Raw genomic sequence first — 22721 nt, forward strand, 5'->3', positions numbered from 1 at the left:
TTTTTCTGGACAGGAGGCTGGGAGAAAAGAACAGATAATGAGAAAACCAAGCATGATGTAGAACTCCATACTTTCAGGACAAAAGAGAGAAAAAAAGTGGAAGAGGAGTGCAGGGGCTAATGCCTTGATTGGCTCTTTTGCTTCTTTACATAAGGGTAGCCAGAGAGAGAGCTTGTAGTGAAGCAGTTCTTCCGTAGACCAGGATACGGGAGAGGTACAACAACTCCTATTTCTTGGTAATTATCTAAAGGTTTCAAAATCTCTCACTTTTCACCACTGCAAAACCAGTAAACTCCATTTTCCACAGCTAGAAGCAGGGAAAGAACAGTGCAAACTACTTGCAATACCTGCTTTACAAGAGGACCTACAGCTGTAAGCCTAGCATAGCAATTTGGGGGCAGGAAAGGGTAAGGCAGAAGGAGAAGGAGGACAAGGTGACAAGAGATACAAGGGAGGAGGAGACAACAGCAGGGCCATGCCAGCCTAGTTTGGTTTATTTTTCAAATACGTCAAGAACACAAGTCAGTAACAGCTTAGAGCTGCCTCCTCAGATGGAGCTCCTGCGTAAAAGGTAGCAAGCTTCCCTGTGGCCTGCAATTTGTGGTAAGCCAAGGGTACCTACTCGGGTAACAGCTCTATAGCCAGGAGAACAGTTTATCATCATTTATGTGAGCAGCTATTTACAGTAGCATGATTTTACCATGCACAGAATTCACTCCATGGCCACAAAGGGGAAAATAAATCAACACTGTCATAATATATAATAAAGAAGATGGAAAACAAATTATGGAGGGAAACTACACCCTTCTGCACACTGCAACACACTGCGTTATTACAGAAGAGCAACCAATTGTTTATTTGGAGGGAGAGTGAACTACAAACTGGAAACCCATCTGGGCTATGACTGTCATTATAGCCCAGGAATCAGTATCACCCTAAGAAACCCAAAGTTCTACATCAGTGAAAAAAAATACTCCTTTGCCTTCCAATACTGAAACAGCATGTGCAAAGAAAAGGCCAGTCTGGATTTATGTACAGTAGCAGGACATAATTGCTGATGCTTTCAAAGAAAACAGAAAGACATCTTTGTTTTTAAGTTATCAAAACTAATTTAAGCACTACATATCCTTTATCAGAAACAATTTAAGTATTTTTTTAGCTACACAGATCTTCACAGTTAAAAGACAGCCAGATATTTAACAGCTAGCAGGTAACTTCCATTTAGAAATACATAGAAGTAAAGGAAACCTTTTTTCTTTTAGAAAAAACAATACATGTGGTAGCAGACACAAATAACTATCCTTCTTCATCCTGCTCAGTCCCTAGTAGGTACTGGAACACCTTCTGGCACTGCATTAAGATCAGCACAGCAAAGATACTGAAACAGGATCTTCCTTTGAGTTTTGATTTCTATTTTTCATTAGTCCCTAATGACTCAGTCTTTTGACTATGTGGTTTTTATTTTCTTAGTGACTCAAAGATATTTGTTAGATTTTCAAGTTGATATTTTCACATTAACTGATCTTTGCTGCTGAGAGGCAATAATGCTGCCTATGTTAACGCATTACATGTTCCCAAATGTTAAAAAGACCTACTTAAATACTGCAGTCTTGCTAATTTTTATCAGCTGTATATCAATGCCCTTTACTAACTTCACTTGCCTCTTCCTCACTGCTGTTATCCTCTTTTTCTTTTTCATCCTCTTCCTCTTCTTCAGCTTCACTGCTGGAGCTGTCTTCTTTCAATTCTGTTTTCCAGTTACTAGGAACAGTTCTGTTTTTATAGAATTCGAGGGCTTGGTCAAAAGCTGTAAAAGGACCAGCATTTGTTAGCACTGCAGGAAGTATCAGTTTGATCAAATGTTTTAATTAAAAAAAAAAAAAAAGGGGGGGGGGGGGGGGGAAGACTGCTTATTAACAATTCCACCCCCAGATTCAAGGAACCTCAACAACAACCCCATGTTGTCCATCGTTATTTGTCTTACCCAGCCAAACTGGCCTAGTGTTCTCTGCACATCAAATTATTCAGAGCTATCATGAGGATTATTACCATGTTAGTGTCTATAGACACAAATAGTATCTTCTATATTAGGGCATATATGAAAATTTAATTGAGAGAACCCCTATTCCAACAGTCATTTACATATATTGAACCGGGAGGAGGAGGAAGAAGAAATAAGCACAAGCCAATTCAAAGAGTTCAATCACACAAACTTAAACTTTCAAATGAATCCACAATTCCAGTTTCCTGAATGTGCATAAAAGCAACTTACTTATAACGATTAAGGGTACTATGGTGAGAACAACTTTATGAAGGTCTAATGCAAAAGCCCAAATGCTAAATAAGGCCAGTGTGCACTGTATGATTATATCCTTTGTTTGGCATGTCTACGTTTAAAACAGATGCAGTTGCGGGGGTGGGGAAGGTTTGTTTGGGGTTTTTTTTTGTTGTTTTTGGGGGGGAGGGGTGAGTGGTGTGTTTTGGTTTGGGGTTTTTTTGTGTATGTGTTGTGTCTTTGTTGTTTTTTTTAAAGTTCCTCTAGATTTTCAGACGTGTTTTCCTTCAATATATTATGCTATAGGAAAAGATCCTGTATTTTAGCATTTTTAAGCCATGAACCAATCTACCATAAATTTGGTCCAATTTACATAACAAAGTAAATACATACACATGTGTTTTTTCACAGAAAGTTATTTTTACCTTGTTTTAACAAAGCATCAGGCTTTGGTGAAGTTTCACTAATCTCCCGGACATCTTTTCTTGGCACAGAAACACTAGATAATTGAGAAAGTGTTAAAAGAAAAAAAAAACACCTGTTTTAAAATATTTTAAAGCTAAATTAACAGTATAATACAAAGCTATCACTGAGACTATAACACACTTGCTAAACAAACAGAAGAAGCATATGAAGTACGTCTTGATAATTCTACCGTCTTAGTTTGGTATGGTATTAGTGGATTAAAAACAAAACTTCTACATAAATTTGGTTAGATCATCCATATGCATTCACTGCATATTAAAGAAAGTGTTCTTCTTCCACTAACAGGTAGTTTCTAGAATCTTCCAAATACATATTACTTAACAAAAACCTCATGTTAATTTAGCAAGTAACTACTCACCCACAAACAAGAAAACCCTACCTTGCTTAAGACATAAATGTGTATTAGTATAAATTATCAGTATGAAATCAAAGATTTCCAAATGGAAAAACAAAGCATTTTTTAATTTCTACTGTGGCTATACCCAAGGAAGCAAATTTGAACTGCAGCTTGGGCAGGGGGACGTGTTTGTGTGCGCACATGCTTAAGTGTGTTTCTCCAGTGATGTACACCGATACCTGAATAACTATCAAATGATAAAGTGATAGTAAGCAATTAAACCACAATGAAACTATTACATGTTTCAATATCCTTCCTGCAAAAGCATTCTGTTAAATTGAACCAAGAGGAATAAATAGCTGCAACTTTTAAAATAAAAACTAAAACCTAGGAAAAAAGAATTCTATTGTCATTCATCAACCTCCCCCCCAACCAATGTGAGTTTAAGAACACAAAGCTTCTTATTCTACTGCAAATGCCATCAGTCTGGTTTTTTAGGTTTCTCTATTTTCTTTCCTACTTTGAGTAGTATTACAGCTCTTTTCAAAGAGCATGAGAAAATGCAGTTGTAGTCTAGACTGAGATAAACATATGCCTTAACTACCTCAAACAAAAGAAAGAGAATTTCTCTCTGTGTATGGTGTACATGTGTGCATGCACACACCCCCACCCACCTCATTCCGTAGCTGGCCACATCTCTGACAAGCGTTGCTCTATTCCAACCAGAGCAGGAAAGAGTCTCAGGTCGTTCTCTAAGTCACAAAATACTGCTTTGTTTGCCACCATTGTAGCAATGAAATTAAAACTAAGCCAGATAGATTTATGCATCCCATTATTAATAATGACAAAGTTCAAGACTAATTTCGTCACAATGTAGGCTGTTAACAGTTTTCTAAACCTTAGGAAAATCTTGGCAGAAACTTACTGAGCTTACTGATGTTATTAATACTTTACCCAACACATCTCATACTACATTTCACTTGACTGGTATAGATTTTATTCAATTATCAACCTCTAAATTCCTACTCACAATTTGCCATCCTTGAAAGAGCGAACGAGAATATTGTCTTTTTTCACTGCAATGTCATCACTACAATCTGGACAAACCACCTGCAAAGATATTACAAATGCAAAGTTTAGACAGAAAAAGGAAAAACAAGAGAGTAATAGTATATACCAATGCTTCTCAAAAACCTTTTAGGCTCATTTCTCTTTAGCAACACTGAGATGAGAGCAACAGAGATTCCTCAAAACACAGGAGTGATGATGTCCTGAAATTACTGAATGCATGCTTGCTTCCTGGAGGGAATTGGCAGCTGCTGCTGGAGACATAAGAAAGAACAGCATTCTGATAAAAGTTAAGTACCTGTCATGTCACTACAGCTTATTCTACTCCTCATCCTAAAGGATAGAACTTCCACCAAGTGCTGCCACCTGAGTTAGAGACCTCTTCTGAAAAATGTCCAGAAATTACAAGGATGTAATCACCCACCGTTTCAAAAACAAAGGCATACAGGATTTATGAAATGAAGTTTTATAATGGAGGATTCATAAGTTATCTACCTAGGAGAAAAGAGTGTGTCTAGTACAAGTATTATGATAGCTTCTTTAATTCAAGAAGTAGACTAACCAAATCTAGCACTGAAGACAACATATTAATTATACATTGCAATTTAAAAGCTATTTAAGTTTTGTTAAACTAGTATACAAGTTGCCAATTAAAAAGCTTTGTGATTTTAATAAAAATATATATCTAGAGAATTTCCAGAATTATAGAACTGACAAGCAACCCTATCCATCACTCATCTCTCCTCTCTCAAAACGTGTGTAGTTCCCTGAAAGTCATGAAAGTTCTGGCTGCTACAAAACCCCAAGGAGCAGCAAATGACTACACCCTGACTATACCTCTTCTCTGCCTTCAGTCCTAGTGTTTTTTCACCAAACACACAAAGATACTGCATGACAAAAGATTTTTTTTCCCCCCTTATATAGGTCACCAGCCATATAGTATTTTAGAAGTTAAAAGTCAAAAGCTCCATCTGATTCGGAAACAGAGTACTGGATCACAGAGCATAAGCTAAACATGCTTCTCAAGAAAAATAAAACTTAACAGCCTAAGTCTCCAAATTCAATCCATTCTACAGTCTCCAAAGAAATTACTTTACAACAGTGTTTTAATATCAAGGTAAGAGACAGTGATTATCATCCCCCATTTGAAACAGAGAAGTGCAATCTTCTAGCACTCTGAAGATGGAAAAAGGCCCTTCTGGCTTTACCTATTGGTTTTCTAGAACCATCAAGATCTTCGTAGTCAGAAATCCATTCAGAGGTTAGAAAACAGCTCACCACAACTTCATCTAGTGCCTTTATATCAAGCAACATCACCTCAGTTTTGCCCAAATCAAATTTGCTCAATTTCCTTGCAAAACAAACTCCACTGGAGTCATAGGAAGATGAGAGAGATGGTCCTATGTAAACTCAATTTTCTGAAAATGTTGCAAGCAGATTTCCTCACTGCACCTTCCAAAAGCCTGTAAGTACGCATTAAAAGTAAGCAATGCTATAAGGCTTTCTAAATCACAGTCTTTGACATAAGGAGCAACTGCCAGGCATTTTTACAATTATAATTAGCCATTGCTCTCAACCCACCCACCCCCTGCAAAAACGAACAAACACCCATGCATGCAGAATTATCAATCACTGAGTCATCAGAATAATTTTTACCAAATTTAGACCTCTCCAGTTTTACATTTGTAAGTGACAGGCTATCTGGTTACACGACTGATATCCAAAGTAATCAGTTTCCACTACTAATATTAACTGTTATTTGCTGTGAAGGTTTAGACTAATCCCTGAACTTCTTTTCACATAATGCACAATGTCCTCTGTGCTTATACACAAAGCACATCTGTACACAATATCATTAACAGCAAAGTAATTCTGGGATACATATTCTTCAGCATATTAAACCTTAATTTTCATTTCATTATTCACATAATTACAATTAGCATAATATAAAGGTAAAGCAAAATGTATCAGTAGTAAGATGAAATTATTTTGTTGATATAGTAGAGGTAACCTGCTTACAAGGTAAAAGAATGGAGAGGCATAGCTGCAGTGGAAGGGGCAGGGAGCAACAACAAAAACAACAAGAAGAAGCTACCTGACGCATAAATCTATTCTTTGGCACAACCTTTCAGGTTAAATGCAATATCGTGTTTATTTGCAGAGCTATAAACCTTATTACTGAAGTAACAGTTAATCTAGGATGAGCTATTTCAGAGTTAATGAGCTCTACCCTCAAACTTTATCCCCCTACTGCTTCTCATTCATTGCAGGAAGCTTTCAATGAAGAATGAGCTATTCCAATCTCCAAATAAAAGTCGAAGATTGTAAGAGTGTGTATCTTTAGTACACCTTGGGAGAATGAGCAACAATTTAGTTAATCTTTAAGGTCTGACCCACAGCTATGGTAAGTAGCACTACATTAGTCACATGCAAGCCTAATACCTACCAGAGAGGCTGCCATGGAAACTGCTGTCACGTGCATGACCAGAATGGCTAACCCAACAGTGTGACATAAAACAGCTCAAGCCAGTCTAACTGACCGCTTCTAAGAGTGCAACAGTGAAGTAGGTGATATTGCATCAGTCTTGGTGACAACTTTCAGTAATGAAACAGCTTGATTTTCTTGTCTATTACTGAAAAACTCTCTAAAAGCTATCTGTCACTAACATGGTATCTCCTTGCTGTATATTCTGCCCTCTCCCTTGTTGTAAAAGGGACTTCAGTGACTCATTCTCTCCCACCAACTCTTCCAAAAGACATCCTGTGGGAAAGCCTCTGGACTGCATTACAAGACACATGAGGTGACAAGTAGGAAGTTGCAACTGAGAGCTACTGCACACGCTGAGAAGAGTTAAATGTTACTGTATGGCACCTTTTCAAAAGCAGAGCACAAGTCTTCCTGAAATTAGATAAACATTTTAGCTTTCCTTGCCAGGGAGAAATTATTCTAATAATTACAACTAATAATAAAACAACAATTAAAAAGCATGGTACTAGAAAGTACCACATGTGAAAATATATTAATTTCCAAGTGTATCAGTCAGTCTATATGCAATCCTTAGACTAACAGTGATCTTTTATTACAAGTTTATTTGTAAAAAGTGTCTTTAAACCAGAATAAAGGAAGATAGAAAATATTTGCATTAAGAGACTACAATGTTATTTTAAAGGAAATTTATTGACAATTCTCTACTACCTACCACAATAACAAAGAAAAACCACTTGATTTTGTTATCAAATGTGTTTATATTTAACCTAGAAAAAAGAGTATCTATGTAATCACTAAACTTCCCCTCTCTTTGAACTTCTTTGTATCTTTTTCCTTGATAAAACTTGGTAGTTCAGCAAAATGACAAGCAATAGTCTAGGAAAAAAGGCCTGAAATTTTACTTCAGTAGTGCTAAACATACTGTTGAGCTGGAATTCGGTCAACAGGCTCTGGCTGTTTGGAAAAACTAAAGCCATGTTAGCAATCATTTCTTGTAAGCAAACATATTTACATAGATAATATTTCCTTGTACTATTATGATATGGTCCAATTTGAAGAAACACATTAAGTTCTAAGAAAAATATAGATTAATCCATCAAAAATGAAAAAAAAAGAAAAAACCCAACACCAAAGAAACTCCCACACCCAGCCCACCCTCCTTTGGTGCCTAGAAACTGAACGAAACTTTACAAAATTAAAATAAGGATGAAACTCTTACCAAGGCTGGAAACCACAAAGCTTTCTTTTTATCCACACTGAAGCAGTCCACACACACAACTTTTCCTAATAACTCATCACTTTGTTTCCTATCATCTTCATCTTCATCGCTGGAAGAGGATGAAGATTCTTCTTCAGGACTAAACAACAGAAAAAGACTTAAAACTCAACTATTAAAAACTCGCCTATTATAATTACAGGAGATACAAAGCTAATTGTTAAAGAGGCATAAGTAATAGTGACTTCAGCAGCCTGTTAAGCATTTTAGGATAAAAATAAATAGAAGTATTTATAAGGATATTATAATAACAACTCAAACATTACAAACTCAGAACTGCACATCTACATGTCATACATGCAAAAAACAATCAAAACACCACGATGCATCCACAGGGAAGAATAAAATGCACTGCCAGGATGTTCAAAATAAGAATTCTGCCCTAAAGGAGCACTGTTCAGAATTACTGTTGCAGTTGTAGTTTTGGACCAACATTAAGCTAAACTGTTTTGTTTTCCCTTTTAATATCTCTATGCTTTGACTTTAACAGCCATACAGAATAAAAAGCTATTTTGAGAGAGGACAAGTCTCTGAAGAACATCAACTATGAACATGAATAGCGAAGAGAAGTAGTCATCTATTTATCCTGAAACAGTTCTTCAAAGATGTGCAGTGAAGCATTTCAATGACTGTTTCCATTTCACATTGACTGAAGTGTTGGAATGTAAGTAGAGGGGTGAAGGTGCAAATATATTTTGATGAGAAAAAGGTTCTGGCTCATTGTTTTGACTGTTCCAGTACAAAGTTGTACCCGGTTTTAACCATACAGGGAGTCTAAACGTACAAAATTATTCCAACTGAAATAACCTGCAGCTGATTTAAAAAAAAAAAAAAAATCAGCAATCCTGGCTCTCTCTAGGTACATACTTTTTTTTACTAGTCACTTCCAAGGTTAATTCTCAGGAAATACACAGCATGTTCAGCGAGCACAACAAGCAGAATTTTAAGAGCCATCTTCCATTTTTCACATAACTTTTGAATACAAAGTTCAAGAGTAACAGGAGATTTGCAGTTAGCATTTGTGTAACAGAAGACAACAGATTTACAATCTGAAGTGAATTATTATGTTTCACTTTCTCCTCCCTAATTTTATGTCATCATTTGCAGTGCTGATAAAGCATTGGGTTCCCCCTGCAACATACTTTTTTAAAGTAGTGGTCTCTTTTAAAATATGGTATGAAAGTCTTCCAAGCTGCTTTCTGGGGTTTGAGAATCTCTTGTGGGAAGATAACGAAGTCAGGGGCTAGAGAGAAAGCCAGGGCTATTTTAGAGAGACTACAACCTAGCTCAGTTATACCAGTATCTGTGCAATTTGTCTTCTTACTCAGTTCAGTCAGTATTAATCGTTAGACAAAGATAAGTGTGTTGTTTCTGCCATAATAATGTTCTGTACAGTTAGGGAAACGGAGAAGACAACCACCCAGTCACAGACACCAAGGATGCTGCAATCCCATGTCTGTGGTATATGCCAATTTTTCCCATCTTTTTCCTTCAATACATCACAAATCAGTAAATCAGTAACTGAGTAAATTTATAGTACCTTTATATATATAGGGAAATATTTATTTCAAGCTATCAAAAAGACAGAGCATGAAAGGGTAATCCGAGCATGAAAACTCCCTTCCCACCCCAGCCACTACCACCTCAAAACTTTAAAAGCAAAAGCAAAAACAAAACAAAACAAAAAAAAAAACACATACACAAAAAAAACCCCACTCACAAACAACAAAGAACAACTTTTAACACTGTTTTTTGAAGATCACAACTACCAAGAATTTTGGCACCTAGGAAAACAAATCACTATTCTTGAACATTGTTTTTCTATCAATAAGCTTTGCTGCAAGCCACTATCCTGCTCACCTATTCTAAAATAACACTGTTCACCTAAAAATTCTAAAAAGAATTTTCTCTTCTTCATGAGCTAGAAACTAAAGGTCTACTACCTTCTACAAAGACTTCGTATCAGCTGGACAAAGACTGCGTTGTAATGGTTTTGACTCCAACACATTTATAATACTAACGTTCTACCACAGAGAAGTTCTGAATATAGTTGAACAGCATATTTCCACTTAGTATGCCACCTTTTTTAACTTATTTAACAAAAACAAGAAAAAGCCTCTAGTCTATACCGGTACTATTTTAAATACTGATTCCACGAAGACTACTTGTAATTCTTGAGTGCAACAATACATGTAAAACTGACTTTCAGTCTGAGTGCTAAACAACACTTTTCATACAGCTTCCTGGTTTTTTGAATGAGAGAAGCCTGAACATTAAACTAATAAACTCCACACAAACTGAAAGCTTCAGAATTGAATACAGACTGTACAGATATAAAGATGCTAAACTTACATGTGATTGGATCTCCTTCCTCTGTTTGTTTTCTTTCCTATAACAGGAGTCCCAAAGTGTTCAGGATTTGTGAGTGGAAGCTGATCTAATGTCTGTTGAAATGAAAAAACACGTATACATACATATACAACAAACCTGGCGTAAGATTCTCCAAACCGTAAGTTCATAAAATCGGGGTAAAGTAATTTTTGTCAACAGAGAGACTTTCTCATTACAAAAGAAATACAGAAGTACAGCAGAGACATCACTGCTTTGATTTTAAACAGTAATGTGTTTTGGGTTTGTTTGGGTTTTTTCCCCAACACTTTCTCCCCACCTCCAAATAATTAACTTTTATCCTACACACATAATTCTTCCCAGAAGTCCTGCCTTTGGACCATTCAAACAGAGAATTAAGTATCAGGTATTCTGCTGACCTAGGATACTCCATCTCTACAGGATGAATTTTCCTATCATCAGGCTAAACACCCAATCATCTACTTATAAATGAACAAAGGTCCCTTGTTCATTTATAAGTAGATGATTGTTACTGCAAGATAACTCAGTAGCAGCAAACACGTGAAGTTAATTGTATTTTTGTTAGTAATTCATAATTTCATATGGGAGAGAAACATTCTAACACCATTTAAAAGAGGTTGCTATATTGATAATTGAGAGGGTGGTACTGCATGCTGTATTAGCATCAAAACAAAAAGAGAGGGAGAGAAAGACAGACCTTTCTCTCTTCAGGGAGAATGCTAAAGCATCAACAGGATGTGCACTATCTTCTTTCCCTAAGACTGCTGTTATTTGTTTAAATGATAACCATTCCAGATTTGAAGGCGCCTGGTAAACGGAGTTTTTTGTACAGGCACTTGTTCTTTGAAAGAAGGCATAAAGACTTCCAAAGTAAACATGGTCCTCCATATTACACTTCCAAGTTCTGCATGAATTTTTAAATGTGAAACACCAACAAGAATCTCAGAAGTGTTCTGTGTCAGTCAGAACTGGACATAGAGATAATTAAACTGGCTTTTTAAATCTTAAAGTAAATGCATGACCACTTGGAAGTGTGGTGGACACCCTAAAAGATCTTACACACTTAGGACATCAGAGATGAAGCCAAAGCAACATCAGAAGACAATTGTGTGGCACTGGTCTAACTACAAAAGAAATTGGAAATGTAATTTTCCCTGCTGAGTAGCTATGCAATCATGAGGTAATTATTAGAAATGCACAACATGCCTTTCGTTGGGGGCTGATGACAATGAATTGCATATCAGTGACTTTTGGTAAGACATCAAATGCTACAACAGTAAGAATAATGATAAAATAAGGAGTCCCCTGCATGTAACGTTTCTTTGAATCTGGCAAAGTAGTCTGAAACTATTCTTATTCAGCCAAACAGGTCACAAAGCAATATATATAGACAAAAATTTTCAGCCTCCTTATTATAAAGTAATACTCCTGGGACTATATTAAAATAGTATTTATGGAACAGAAGCAATCTAATTTTTAGGAGTGCTGATCATTAATAACAGAGCACTACTGAAGAAAAAACACTATCTTTAAAATTACAGCATCTTTAGCTTAATCCAGATTTAGGTATCTAATTAGGCCCCTTCTTTTCATGTGTTTAATCCTGACTTAAGATTCTAGAAGATATCTGAACCTTCACAAGAATGCAGTAAGCAGGCAACAAGCTCAGCTGAATACAGTAATAAAGCCTATTTATGTAGAGCAAAAAGCCCCCTGTCTTCAGTAGCTTTCCAATAACCTAACATGTTTACATAAATCTACCCATCAGTCCAGACTGTCTGATGTAAGAAGGAATAACCCAATTACGAAATTTCAACTATTTGAAATTTGCTACAAATGTCTGAATATTTTAATATTCAAACCACCTTTAAGACAGGAACCAGCTTCAAAATAACTGATAACTGTCTTCAAATTAACACGTAACAGCAACTTATAATTTGCCTTTTAAAAGAAAAGTACTGAACTTTCAAGTTTATCAGTTTATAAATTAGACTTAATCATCTACCTAAAATCCAACAGAAATTATGTCCAAAGATACACACTGATTTTTTCATGTACCATACTTTGATTTTTTCCAATGAATACTTAAAGTAAAGTAGTTGTGTGCTTGCTGGTTTTTGTGTGATCTACAGTCTATGAACCATTAATAATACAAAAATTAAAAATACGAAATGCTGATTTTGCTTCTTAACTTACACGATTTGGTGAAATTTAATTGTATTTCTTGATTTAAAGAAGAATAAGCTGTAGACTGTATTTTACATAATCCTCATTTTTAGTAGCATAGATGTAAATAACATACTGAAGACTGAGGTACTAAAAATATCTTTCAAATTTTTTTGAATAAAAAGTTGTCATCTAAAAATTCTTTAATTACCTCGCTTTCAGCAAAGTGTCTTTCTCCTTTTAAACACAGGGAAGAGCGTCTAAGAGTCTTCTCATCACCATCATCAAATACTGTCACCAGGTAAGAAGTGAGACAAGGAAAAAAAAAATTTTTTTTTTTAAAATCAGGATATCAGTAAGTGATTGATTTAGATGTCAGAAAGAATGAGATATATATTCCTATAGCCAGTCCTTAAAACAAAGCCGTACCGGGATACTGCTGCATATCCAGTAAAGCATTTGCACAGATTGACCAAACACATAAGCTGCTGCCTCATCATAGCTACACCATGCTTGCATATGCTAAACGGAATCTTAAGTAATCTTTAGTTGAGCAGACAATTAACGAATCGGGACACAAAATCAAAAATCAATGCAAGCTAGAACCGAAAAATTTTTCAAGCATTTTCAATTTTTACAGAACTTCATTACATAACCAGAACTTCTGCAATACTCAAATGGAAACTATGCTTACTATAGAGAAACATAAACAGCTATTTTTAGGGGGAAAAAAGTTACAGTTTAATGTTATCTGAAAGTTTAACATCTTTCTCTACTGACTTCATTCAACTACGTTATAAAACAACAGTGATATCAGCTTAAGGAAGATGACAATCATCGAAGTGCAGACAATCATCAAAACCAGCTGTAGTGAGAAGACTGTGGAGCTCCTGGTTTCTACACTTTCTACCACCTCTGCTATCGCTAGGTCAAACTGGAAACAAGTTAATAATGCAGTTGGCTTCAGCTACATACTTTATCCTTTTGAATCCTGAAATGCATTACACACATTCCAGGTGGGAGCTTCAGAAGCTGATAAATTGGTCATATAAGAAGGAAGCTTTTGTCAAGTCTTCTACAGGTACTTAATGGATGAAAACTTGGTGACAAGGTGACAAGTTTTAACTCCGACGCTATGCTTGCACTGTTCAGTGGGACAAGAACTGACCTTGTCTCCACTCCCCAACAGTGATAACAACTATATTCTTGACCCCACACTGCAGTGACCTTGAAGACTTTTGTGGGCACAGAAACAACCCCAAGATTAGATTAAAATCTTACATTAGAAGGTAAAAGTTTCAGCAATGTCGTAACATGTCTTTCACCTTAATTCAAATCTTTTCTTCTGTCCATCAACAGTACTGCCAAGCCTGATTCTGTCAGTCTAATTAGAATCCAATCATGTGGTAGAAAACTAAAAATATGTAAACACTTTCAAAAACAGGAGTCAAAATAACAGGTTTAGGAGACTGGCTGTCAACTGACAAAAGATGCCCGGCAAGATTAGAGATTAATTTTCAGCCACGACTGGCTTTCAAATAGTGGGTGCTACGCTCTATTTTCAATGTTTACTAATTTAAATAAATATATACAAAAAGTAACAAGGTACATCAAAATTATTGACTAGTATTGATTTGATATGAAAGTAACTTTTACCTAGTTCTGAGAATTTTTCACCCCTATATAAAATTCAGTACTGTTGATGAACAAACTTCCCCTTGTGACTACCATTCCCCAGTCTGTTTTATACTACAGTAATTGCTGAGTACTGTTTAGTGATAAAGTAACAGTTATAGATGCACATCTGTTACTTCAAAATTTGTTGGAAAGTGTCAAGGGCAAGAACTGCACAAGAAAACACATAGATTTGAAGCGGCATCTCAAATGGTCAACACACAATTAAGCCCCCCCCCCTTGGTTAAGTGAAGTAGAACGCACAAGGTTCCTAGTTCAGTTTGTGTTAATTAACATAACAGTCTCCTTACATAATGAAAGATTTAAAAAAAAATAAATCTATCCACTTCAAGGGATAAGCTGACTAAAACAGAGGTAAACCTATTCAGGGCTAGGTAGGTACACACATTAGGTATCCTATATGGTAATCTGCTTGTGGTCTTTTCGCTGCCAGAGGGATTCTTCATCTTGTTCCATAACATGAAATACATTCAAAGGAAAAGCTTCACCTCCTTGAAAGATTTGTATGGCCAGCACAGCACCTATGGCTGTGATGCATAGGACATTTTAATGTAATGGAACAGCCTCAAAACAATCTACTGAGCAGACATACAGGGGTGTAATGCATTTAAAACACCTATTCTGGAACTACATAGAAAAGGAAAAAGAGGCAACTTAAAGGCAACTTAATCCAAGTAAAACTACTTTGAATTCTGAGAAAAAACAATGTAATGACAAAAAAGTGCAGAAGGGGTTAAGACTACTTTTAAACATGCATAATTCTATATTTTTACTTTAGCAAACAATCCTATGATTATTTTTTTCCTCATAGTAAACACAGAGTTAAATGTTAAGAGTATCACTTAAGCTTTCTAAAGACACATTTATACAAATTACAAAACAGTACCTAGTTACAAGGATTGGAGTAACTTGAGCTTTTTGAGGAATTTGTATAGGACAGGCAAATACTCTTAAGGACACTTCATGTATTTATGTAACTGTGCTATACTAACTTTAAAGGCTATATCAGTTGGTTGTTGGTTTTGTTTGTTGGTTTTTTTTTTTTTAATTTAATTTAGTTCCTATCTTCCTTTGGTAGGAAAGTAGTAGCACCAAAAGAAGACATATAAACAAAATGATGTACAATTTCTATTCAGACAACATCTTGTAAGACAGACAGGAGTGCTCTTAAAGCAACCTTGTCCATACTTTAGTGTTAAAAATGTTCTCAAGCAGCCTCAAAATGGTTATTCCTCTAAATTCTACATGCTATAACTCCTGGAAAGGTACTACCTCAGATCTATCTATCCCTTCACAAAGTTTTTGACCAAATCATAGTAATTTTATTCACAAAATCATTAACAATGCAAGCAATTAGATACGTCTCAATAAGTGCTAGGAAAACATTAGATAACGCTGCTGGTTAAGAAATGCTAATTCTGAAATCTGCTAAATGGCAACTATCCCTTGAAGTAGGACTTTCACTCAAATCTGCAAAGTCATCACTGTGAAGATAATTTCAGTCTCATTCCACTCACCCTCCTGATAAAGGTTATTATAATCATCCACTGCTAGAGTCACTTCCCCCTCAAAGTGCACTACACAGCCAACAGCTGTGCTACTTTTACTGATTTTGCAAGGCCAACATGCTTTTGTCTACCTTTATTTAGAAAACACAGTTTTCAGTCTCAACTCTTACATCTCCTCTTCCTATTGTTCAAGTTCAGGATTTTTGACAGACAACTACTTTGATTTACAGACTGCCAACTCCATGACACCTACCTTCAAAGTTCACTCTGCATGGACTCCTATCTTATTCTTCTTGCTGAACTGCTACCCTCATGCTTTCTCAGAAGCATAAGCATAGATATACAATATAGTTCTAACACCAGCTATACCATTTTGTTCTAAAAAGCTCTCATATCTGATGCACTTCTATATTAATTACCAAACCACTACCTATAATGTTAATTCTTGTCTTTATACCTCATGTTTCACCCCATCCTAACCTGGTCTCCCTTTTACTTATACATTCTCCTTCTCCAAGAAGAAAACAGACACATTTTCTGCAACGCTTATCTGGAAGGTCTTATCTAAACTTACTGTTCTATTCCTTTCTAAAAGGACTACGACTAGGGAAAGTTAGTCTTTCCCTAGTTGTTCAGCATCACTTTATCAGTAACAACCCTTAGTATCTCAAAACAACAAGTCTTGCTAAGTTTCAAGACCTGGTCTTCATCTTCCCATGTCCCACTTATCTGCCAAAAAGTTTCTCAAGAATCAATACATTTCCTGTAGTACATTTAAGACTACCAGCACACAGATGGAATACATGTTAGCGTTCTACAGATGACCAGTTTTCCCCAAGACAGATTGGCCTACTGGTACATAGTACCAGAGAGTAAACCCATGTACATAAAGCCTTCTAAAAATATTTAAAGGGGGGCGGGGGGGGGGGGGGGGGGGAAGCTGTATTTGCTTGTGGACATGTGGATACATCATCTAAGTCTGAAATGTCACATTAGAACATAGGGAAAACAAACAGGAAAAAGACTTTTTAAAAAAAAGAGGCTATGTCTGTTTTTACAGCAGCTGTTATCAGGGCTATGTCTGACAGTAAGGAAAAATAAAGTATGTTTTAAAAGCACATCCTTTCCTTTTTTAAGGAAGTATGACAGCATACTTTGCTTCAGAATATTTAACAATAGTATATTAAATATCTAAGAAGCAGTTACCAGTTATAGGTATTCACTAGGTCTTTATTTGGGGTCCCAATTTCACATTGTGAGGGATACAGTTTCCTATAAAACCACAAAATAAAAAGAGTAGTTTGTGTGTTTTGTTGTTGATGGTGTGGGTTTTTTTTTTTTTGTTTGGGTTTTGGGGGATTTTTTGGTTTTTTTTTAAATACGAACTTTGAATACCAAGCATCTCCAAAAAAGTCTCTCTCACTATGCTTAAGACATCTCCAGGTCACAGGCTTATTTTTAAGTCATGAGTTTTATTCAAATACATAAATGTTTCTCTTACCTACAGTGTACCAACTTGCATCTGTTAATTTGTTAATAACTGCTTCCTGGTATGTTCCATCCGGATTCTTCACTTCCACAACAGTTCCTACCTAAAATACAAAAGCCACTTAGCACTGGAGAGCTTCTAAAACAGGCAGTGAAGTTAACACTTTTGTATTTAGCAAACAGAGTTAATTTCTAACCTATTTTTATGTTAAATATATCATACTTTTCCAGTTTCACGTGAATATATTTGTATCCCTCAAAACTTCTTTCTTTCCTTCCTCTACAATAAGTCAACTAACAGAGCTGATTATTTCCTGCCAGCAGGTGGGGAACAAGAACCAATTTGAGTGATGTCACTCTCTTGTATAAGAGCTTGCCCATCAAATCCTCCAGCTGAGTTTTCCAAAGCAACAGTGACTAAAAAAAAAAATCAGACAGCCAAATTTCTTAGCTTTAAGGCCAAAAAGAACAGAGAGGCTTGCATCAGCCTGTATGCTGTATCCTCTTTAACTACAAAGGAAGAAGTTAACATGAAGAGTATACTAACTCTAGCTTTGCAGCATTACCTTTTATGCATCATGATCCTATCTGGTCTCTGTAATAAATTGAACCTTCCACTTTCACCCCATACTGGATATATACATTTATGTTAAATACTGGCGCGGGGGGGGGGGGGGGCGCGGAGAAAGCTTTTCAAAGTGTTAGCAAAACACAAAACAAATGTGTTACCTTCAAGGGACCCTTTATGTGGTCATCCTGCACTTCCACTGTTGAAGAATCATGTCTAAAAGTCACCTAAAAAATATAATTCAACTGACAATCACTTGATACAATTGAGCAGCATAAGCACACGCAGATGTCAATAGCCCTTCTCTTACTCTCATCTTACAGTTAGCCACCATAATCATTCCACTTGCTGAAAACTGTTTCATTCACATATTTTTAGAAATATGAGGTGACAATTTCTTAGTTGTCAGAACTTCTAACATGTTTATCTTTCAGAATAGAACCATTACCTCTAAAAGAAGTGACAGTTTGCCAACAATGTTTAATGGCTCAAAACGGTCTCTGCAGTTTTCTTAATGATTTGAATTGTCCTGCTTTAATATCACACCAAGAAAGGAGAAAGTTTCAAGAGTTCTGAGCATAAATAATTTTTAAGAAACATTTATATTTCAATGCTCTGAAATCAAACAGTTTTAGCACCTATACCTAACGCCATATCATGGGTCTTTTTGCTTACTAAAGAGCATTTCCCTCCCTCATGGTTGAAAGTCTCACACAAAACAAGTACAGGACACTGCTGTCAACTAAACAGAATGAACAACCTGGACAGCCTTTCAATTAACGTCAGCCTAGCCTACACACTGCTAGTTAATTGGAAGTAAATGTACAGACAGCTAGCTTTTCAGTCTTCCAAAACTGGAATAAGTAGATCTCGTTAGTATGTCCAATGTATTTTCCCATGTCATTGGCCGTGTCTTTAATCCTACACATGCTGTCCTCAGGAAAAAAAATGGTATGGAAATTCAAACTTGTGATTAAGTTATCTGTATCAGATGCTACAGATATTCACCATTCATGTCACTCAAAATTAACTTCATCACACTGAAAGTAACAGTATCCTCCTATCACTTACACCTGAAGTTTTATTTCCACTCTGGTTTTGAAATTCGGGCATTACATTTTATGTACATATGTACATTTTATTAACACACAAAAATTATGTTCTAATGTTTACCAGAACACACTTACTTGGCGTTAAGTATATGACGATTTATTTAGTATTCACAATAAGTAAGAATGTGACATGAGATTCAGCCATGTAACAGTAACTGAACTACAGCAATCCTACATTAAATCTGAGGACTTGGTTCACAAGTATACCCAAGGTTATGTTCTCACTATCGTCGAGAGCTTCTGCGTAGCACGCGGTAATAGCAGAATTTCTTTCAGAACAACAGCATTCTCTAACACCAATTCTCCTACACAGTCTCCTCAGAAGGAGAGTTTAAGGGGTTTTGTAAACCTTGAAAGGAGCAAACAGCTGAGAACAGCACCTACAAGCAGGACTAAGGAGAGCCTACCTTGACTGGCTGATTAGAAAACAAACACACTAAAATGCTTTACTGCCTTCCAGGTGCTACTTTATGAAATAGTCATCTTGTTCATCTTCTGTCAGAACCAGAGCAATACATGCTATGAAAGTATGTTCTTTTTAGAGCTGCATCATCCCACCTACTGATGGCAAATACTTGCTGTCCACCAGACAGACAAAATCATACTTTGTAACCTGAAAGCCAGACCAAGGATTGAGGCTAGGAATTAATGAGCAGACTACCCTTCTGAACTTTAGCCTGACAGATACAGCTATTTATTCCTCTCTTATTTGGGGTTTTATCTAGAAATCAAAAGTTCAGTTCAGATGCAAAGTAATCTGAAACCTTTGGTCACTATTGGCTCATATGAGACATCCAGTATATTGACTCTGATTTAGAGACATCTGTTTTTATTTACTTTCTGCAATTATCTTAAATGTATTTTACAGCAAAAAGGAACTCTATCCAAAACCATAAGCCAGCCACAATGTACTATGATGAAAGATAAACAAAGCAAATTGCTATTGTGTATTCCAGAATGTTTTTTTCTTTCTAAAGATGCCTTGGGGCTTCAACTCTTTTTGGGGAGAAGATTTTTTTGATGCCAAATTTTTTTGCTTCTTGAGATATTCATAGATACCCCAAAAAATACTGGTTACAGAAATATTCAAACTCCAAACTCAGTGTGACACCACTGGCCTTTCATGAAGCTAAGAAAAGTGATGTCAGTATCTGTTAGTGCAGGTTTTAATTCCCATAGCATTTGTCAGTATGGATGCTTTCTGTCTCAGGCAAAAGATTAAGACATTCAGCACATCATCCACCTGTTTAAATTCAGTTAGAATTTCCCTTTTCTTCACTATCCTGCCTGGCTCTATACAGCAGATGCTTCGCTAGTTTCAGTTTATTAAAGTCCTACACAGAAAACAGTTTCTTCTGAAACTTCTGTGGAGGGTGCCCAAATACAAGTGGGTGTGGATGATGGCGCTAATTGTTTTAGAAGACGCTGCAAAATAAACTGGCTTAAATAGCTCCCTAAGAAAAGGTATAACAGATCCTATGAAGTGCACTACCACTCTTCTAACATCGAAAGTCTTGCCCTTCAGTCAAATTTGTACTGCCTTCAACGCTTTTCACAAGTCCAGGCAAATCTTAAATTTTACTGCTTTCCATGACAAAGCATGTAATAGTGTTACATTGTTAATGTAAAATTCTGTATCAGGTAAAGCAGAATCTGCCGAAGACCACTAAACTGTGAAATACAGTACCTATTGATACTGAAATGATAAATACATAGCACTTGCATCAAATTTAATGAAGTTATTAAATTATACGGTGATGAAAAAGTTATTATGAAGGTATCCCTCAAAATATTCTAGGAAGCAGAATTCAACAGAAGAAGAAAGCAGGTAAAATGAGATGCAATTAAATGCATTTTATTTGCCTGAAGATGACATACTCCATATTGAAAAAATTTTGTTGCCATCCTCCTTTCTCAGCAGAGCATCTAGTTAGAAAACTTAAATGAAAGCTTCAAACTATAATTGATGTTATGAAGTTAACCAACTTTCCTTTTCCTCTAGTAGTTCCAGAAGACTAGGGCATAAAACATATTGGACCCAGAAGAAACTCTTAAACAAGTAGAAAATGAATGCAGCAGATAAACTACCAAAATTCCAGACAAAGTACACCTGATAATAAGAACCTTGGTTAGAGCTAATACTGGGGAAAGTATGCATGTGCCAGAAAGAGCTGAGGGGACTTCTAGACGAAGTCAAGGAGTCACTGTTAGGTTTAGGGAATATATGTTCCTGGTGTAGGAAAGACAACAAAGATATTGTTACTGCACTTGCACACACACAAAAAAACCCTCAACCACAAATCACATTACTCTACAAAGCAGCAACAGTACTGGGGCTTAACTGCCCTAAGCTATACAGTAACAGCAAAAACACACACACACAAAAACTTGAATCCCAAGGGCTTTAGGCACAGCCTCCACAAACAACTTACAGTAAAAATTCTATTCCATTTCATTTCAAGATCTTTCTGCAAAACATTGCAGTGACCAAACTGCAAGTAATAAACGCATAAGAAAATATTTATCAATGGAAAACAACCTTAAGTGCAAGTGGCCATCTAAGAAGCTGGGCTGAAAGCTCTCTAAAGAGCTGAAAGGAGTTAAGATTTCACTGATCTAGGCACAATTCCTGTACTTGAAAACCGATACTTAACAGCTTAAATACCAGTATTTAGTTGCTTAAACTCAACGGTGCTTTAAAGCATGGATCAGCTGATGGTGTTATGACTAATGAAATTAAAAGACCACTAATTTGCTCTAAAGGCTTTTTAAAGATATCAGATTTAAGACTAACATCTTCTCGTTATAGTTAACATTATTACCAAATAAGTGACAACAGTCCTTCCCACCAGGGCTTTTGGAGACAGCCTGCTCTCTCCCTCATACATACCTATAGGCAAAAAATCGGCCATAGCATGAGGGCAGATTCAAACAATGCATGACAGTTTATAATGGAGGCTCTTCTGTAACAGCTTCACTACACACAATTCACACATTTTCACTTACATTTACAGTAGATATAAGAAAAATATTCCTCCTCTATAACTCGTTGCAGAGCAACAATCTAATTTATTTTTTGCAAGTGCTTTTGATCCTTGCTCTGTTGTATTTCTGTATGAGGTTAAGAGGCAGAGCAGAAAAACAGTACCTACTCCCAGATTAGAAGCTTTTAGGGCAACATTATCCAAACAAAAATATAAGGCCATTTTGCAGTGTAGACTTACTACACAATAAAAACAACGCCATACATTGTTCTCTTTATTTCTGGAAATGATACATTTTAACATCCCTTGGAAATTTAAAGTATCTCTTGTATTCCCCCTCCACAATTTTTATTTGTACTGCATGTGGCTTATATTGATTCATTCAGTCATTAACTAGTCATCAAAAAGATTAGGTGAGATCCCCTGCTTGCTGTTCCAGTGCGACTCAATACGTCAAGTCTTTGTTGGGAGACAGCAGGGTTTCATCTTATTCCTGAAGCATTATCTAGCTGTCACTGCTAAATGGCAGTGACCTGTACTCCTGAAGTAAAAGAAACCACATTAAACCTACTTTGAGGAGTTTTACCTATTTTCCGATAACATTCTCCCACACATAAGCTACATTTGTCATATTTTGATCAATTACTTTAAGGTCAGGCTATGGCATTGAAGGCCACAAATACTGGATGCAAGCAGACGACAAAGCAGTGAAAGAAACAGAACTTATTTAATTTGTGGGTGTGGGGGGAACCCCTCCACTCCCAACAAAAATAAGCTTACCATTATTGCAAAGACTGCACTGCCAGCCTCCAAGGAAAGGACAGCCTCTTAGCTGTCTTGAGACTGTAACTATATAACTATAAAGAAGTTTCACGTTGTGCTATTTTGAACACTGGTGAC

At 36.2% G+C, this 22721-nt stretch overlaps 1 protein-coding gene across 1 annotated transcript in view; it reads right to left on the bottom strand.

Annotated features, from left to right (window-relative positions):
* ARID4B (AT-rich interaction domain 4B) overlaps positions 1-22721 on the bottom strand; it is a gene marked incomplete at both ends in the record, with an annotated part of 68093 nt that overhangs the window by 15551 nt on the left and 29821 nt on the right. Inside the window, 8 exons of the mRNA XM_081998566.1 lie at positions 1649-1807; positions 2701-2774; positions 4129-4208; positions 7874-8012; positions 10283-10374; positions 12678-12757; positions 17171-17261; positions 17887-17952. Coding sequence (XP_081854692.1) covers positions 1649-1807; positions 2701-2774; positions 4129-4208; positions 7874-8012; positions 10283-10374; positions 12678-12757; positions 17171-17261; positions 17887-17952 — 781 coding nt within the window. The remainder of the gene's footprint in view (positions 1-1648; positions 1808-2700; positions 2775-4128; positions 4209-7873; positions 8013-10282; positions 10375-12677; positions 12758-17170; positions 17262-17886; positions 17953-22721) is intronic.

This window comes from Phaethon aethereus (assembly GCF_964289735.1).
Source record: "Phaethon aethereus genome assembly, chromosome: 3".
Taxonomy (NCBI): domain Eukaryota; kingdom Metazoa; phylum Chordata; class Aves; order Phaethontiformes; family Phaethontidae; genus Phaethon; species Phaethon aethereus.